Source organism: Prunus avium, chromosome 1 (genome assembly GCF_965620075.1).
Source record: "Prunus avium chromosome 1, drPruAviu1.hap1.1, whole genome shotgun sequence".
In the NCBI taxonomy this organism is placed as follows: Eukaryota; Viridiplantae; Streptophyta; class Magnoliopsida; order Rosales; family Rosaceae; genus Prunus; species Prunus avium.
In genome coordinates this window covers 5586485-5590397 of record NC_142284.1, presented here as the reverse complement: position 1 = coordinate 5590397, position 3913 = coordinate 5586485, and the positions used below count along the sequence as shown (strand labels likewise).

The 3913-nt window shown below is 36.1% G+C and overlaps 1 protein-coding gene across 1 annotated transcript; it reads left to right on the top strand.

Annotated features, from left to right (window-relative positions):
- Positions 1 to 317: 317 nt before the first annotated feature.
- LOC110758328 (uncharacterized) lies at positions 318 to 982 on the top strand. The gene has a single exon (XM_021960155.2). It carries the CDS (start codon positions 525 to 527, stop codon positions 726 to 728), a length of 204 nt encoding a protein of 67 aa, XP_021815847.1. The 5' UTR covers positions 318 to 524; the 3' UTR covers positions 729 to 982.
- The last annotated feature ends 2931 nt before the right edge of the window (positions 983 to 3913 follow it).

The following is a 3913-nucleotide window of genomic DNA, read 5'->3' as shown; positions in this document are numbered from 1 at the left end:
AGGGAATTAGAACTTGTAACATACCCACTAACTCTTGATCTATAAGTATTTGTCAGTACTTTAGAAAGATGTCCCAAATTCGAATTTCACTTCTTCCTACTTTCAACAAAACAACAATAAATAATGTAGAAGCAAGCTAAATGTGACCATGGTATAAAAGTAAAGGTAAAACCCAAGTTTTTTATTTGAGAAAAAAGGTAAAAGCCATAAAGTTTTTTAACTTGTGTGGGGAATATCCTTTTCCTGAACTAAAATAAAATAATAAAATAACTAAGCCAAGTCTCTTTCCACCTTATAAGTACACTGACAAGCTTCAGTTGTTCTTTATTGGATTCACATTAATTGTCCAAAACTCCAACCCCAAACCCCAACCTCTCAAGAAATCCATACCAGATCAAAACAAAGCTGCCCCATAAGAACCAACTCAGCAGAATCAAAAAGCAAATCAGAGAAAAGCCTGTGCCTTTTGGTGAAAACCAACCGAAGAAACAAAGATCAGAAGAAACTAAAGACTCAGGAGAAAAATGTGGTTGGTGTATGTCTGTGATGAGGAAGAGAAGGAGCTGGGGAGGCAGCAAGCCCCTGGATCATGCCCACACTGTGGAGGCAAAGTGCAGGCTGTGGATGTTGAGGCCCAGTGGAAGTTTTGCTTTCTGCCCATGTGCTTCAAGATCAAGAGAAAGTATATCTGCACTCTCTGTGCCAGGCGCTTGGTCTTGTACTACTAACAACAAGTTCAACAACACCAGCATATACAAGTAGTAGCAGAGACCAAGAAACTTAAAGCTCTCTCTCTCTCTCTCTCTCTCTCTCTCTCTCTCTCTCTCTCTCTCTCTCTCTCTCTCTCTCTCTATGGATTTTAGTTTTGGCCCTTTTGGGTTACAATGGGATTCAGGAACCATGGGGTTTTGTTGTTAAAATGATTGTTGGATGGTTCTTGATTTGAATGCGAATTTTCCATTAAATTATTTACTGTTTGAAATGTTTTGGGTCTGTTTTTTTATATATTATGATTCTGAGCTTAAGAAGATCTAATTAAGATGGGTGGTTTCCTTTTTCTTTAAGTTATAATTTGTTTAGAGGTAAGTCAGTCACTAATCATTAGTAATTAGTACACCTTTGTTTGCTAATCCTAATTAGTGAGTGTGCAAAAATGAATTTTAGAATTCTGGTTAGATTTTACCAGATTTAATCATTTCCTCTACGTTTTCCTTTGATTCAGGGGATGAAATAGTGAAAATGGACAATCCGTACTGTGGTTTTCTACCACCAAGTACCAACTCTTTTTCTTTTTCTTTTTGTGCCGGCCACCAACTTTCCTTCTGCATAAAATCTTTCATCATGGATTTTTCCAGACTACCAACTTGTAAAGGAAAGAAGCCCGCCTAGATTTCTCTAGGAGGAACTGGAAAGAGAGGCCTTAATTTTAATTTGTATATTTTTGGCCAACTGAATATTCATTAAGAAAAAGACATGTAACAGAAGTTTTGAGTATTCATGAAGATGGAGAAACTTTGAGAAACAAGCATGTCATCAAATCCGAATGAGTAAGGTTGTGGGTTAGGTGGGTTTGACTGGCAAATTATTTTATTTTGTTTGGAATTAACAGTGTTAAGGGTATAGCATTAGGAATTTGACGTGTTATGTTTTAGATCGTTAGATTATTAGAATAGTTTAAGATTTAATGAAATACGATTAAATGCACAATACCTAAATGCAGAGGCTCGGAATCTTTAGCGTTGATTGCCAACAATGTAATTCTTCGATAAGATTTGAACCACACCTCTCCATTATCTACAGAGCCAGAAGTTGATTCATTTTTAGGCCAAAGTCAGATATGGTGGGTGTGAGCTCAAGTTAAAGTTAAAAACTATATATGCAAACAGACAGAGAGGTGAGGTGGTTCCGAATCAGACCACTAGGATTGGATGGTTTTAGCAGGATGTAAACAACACCCTTGTCGTCTATCTGCACAAGTGGATGAGATTTCACTTTATTTTTCAATGTTTGCCATGTTTAAGCATGCATTAGAGTGAAGGGGCCAAACGACTTGCATTACACTTCCAGTAAACACTAATTATTTTTCGATTTTAAGATACTATCAAACTAGGACGGTTCCTAACCATTCAACAAAATGGACACTAAATGAGACTATGGGTATTTAGTGATCGTCTGTATACGAGATTTGAATTTAGGCTCTGTTTGGATGGAGCTATTGGAAAGAAAGTATTTAGATTTGACGACAAAGTTAAGTTTGTTTTAAAAAAAAATTAGAGAATATTAGATTGTATGTATTTGAAATAACTAGATGTAGTAAATTTGGAATAGATTTGAAACGACTATATATACAAGGAGTCATTTGAAATCCACTTGTTTTTTTCATTTTCTTCTTATTCAAATCTTGGCATACATGGATTGTAGCAACTTTCCACAAACTATTTAACATTATTTAAATTTCTAAAATTAACGTACCCAGAACGCAACGTCATATTTTCCTTTTAAAAAATAACTAAAAAATGTGAAATATTATCTCAACTGACAGTGAAGTGGTGGATATTTCAATGAAGAAGTTTGTAATGCTGCTTAAAGAAGAAATTAAGGTGCTCCATAATAAAAATGGTATATGAAAGCGAAAGCTTGGACCGCAGCCATGGCCACTTCCCTTCTTAATTATGACTTCCAATTGAATTTTTGGATGATAAATAACTACACTGCTCAGCACATGCTGGTGGTGGTCACATGGTTCTGCATATCGTCGTACGTGCAACAAAGACTATATAATAACTTGGAAACGTCAACCCAAGTGTTTTGGTAGCTTTTCTAGAATTAGTGAAGATTTTAATTCTCGATATTCCTTCTTTCATATACAAAACTTTGAGTGCAATAGTAACAAGCCAATTCGATGATACCTTTGCTAACTCATCTGCTACAAAATTTGTTTCACGATAAACATGACGAACTCGAGAGAAAATTCTCCGCCGAGGATCTTTTTATCATTAGAACTTGAGAATCACCTTCAACAATAATATTGTTATAACCAAAACATTTGCCTTGTCTAAGGTCATGCTTACATACAGTTGCTTTAACTTCTAAAACCGAAGAGAAAATTTCCCTTCAAAAATAAGCTAATGAAGGAAGTGAGCAGCAACTTTTGGTGGAATTGAATAACGGATCAGAGTACAAATCATGAATTGGGGTAAAGGGTGAGAAGCCTTTTTGGCCTGTCGTAAGTAAGTGTTCATTATAAGTAGTTAGTTTTTCAGTGGTCCACAAGGTTGAAGGAGTAGGATATTGCATTAAATTTATTTTCCATATGATTTAGTAATAAGGAGGGCACCTTTCTCTTTAATCCCATCTACCTTCTTCGTTTTCCTTCCCAACCTGGAATATCATCTGATGAGAAGGATTGTTCATTTTCAAGGTCGTTCATGGGACAATATCAACCAAGCTGAAGATCTTTTAGTTATTTGATTGATGTTGAAGAATACACAATCCCACATCGGAAACTTAACAAAATAGAAAGTCTCATATAATAAATGGTTCCACTCCTACTACCATCGAGACCTTTTGTGATAAAACCTCACACCTACTGGGCTTTATAGGTGTTTAAGTTGGGGACAATATCGGTGTAGCTAGTAGTGGGCCGATGACCCGTCTCTCTGAAATTTAACAACTAACATTGTGATGATTTGAATTCCCGATTTGATTGATTATTGCAAAATGATCTTTAAAATGGTGACATAAAAGATGAGACGTGGAAGGAAGAAGGTTGAAGGGGAAGGTACAAAGAAGAACGTAACTAGTATTTGGGTAATTAGTCCAAGGCCAAACCAACGATTTATGTGTAGTTTGTGGGTTTGATGCACGTGTTTGGGACCTCATGCTCCCCTGGGATTGTGGGGGGTTTTCTTCA

Excerpts from the sequence above, each read along its gene's own strand:
- LOC110758328 (XM_021960155.2), top strand. The coding sequence starts at position 525 with ATGTGGTTGGTGTATGTCTGTGATGAGGAAGAGAAGGAGCTGGGGAGG.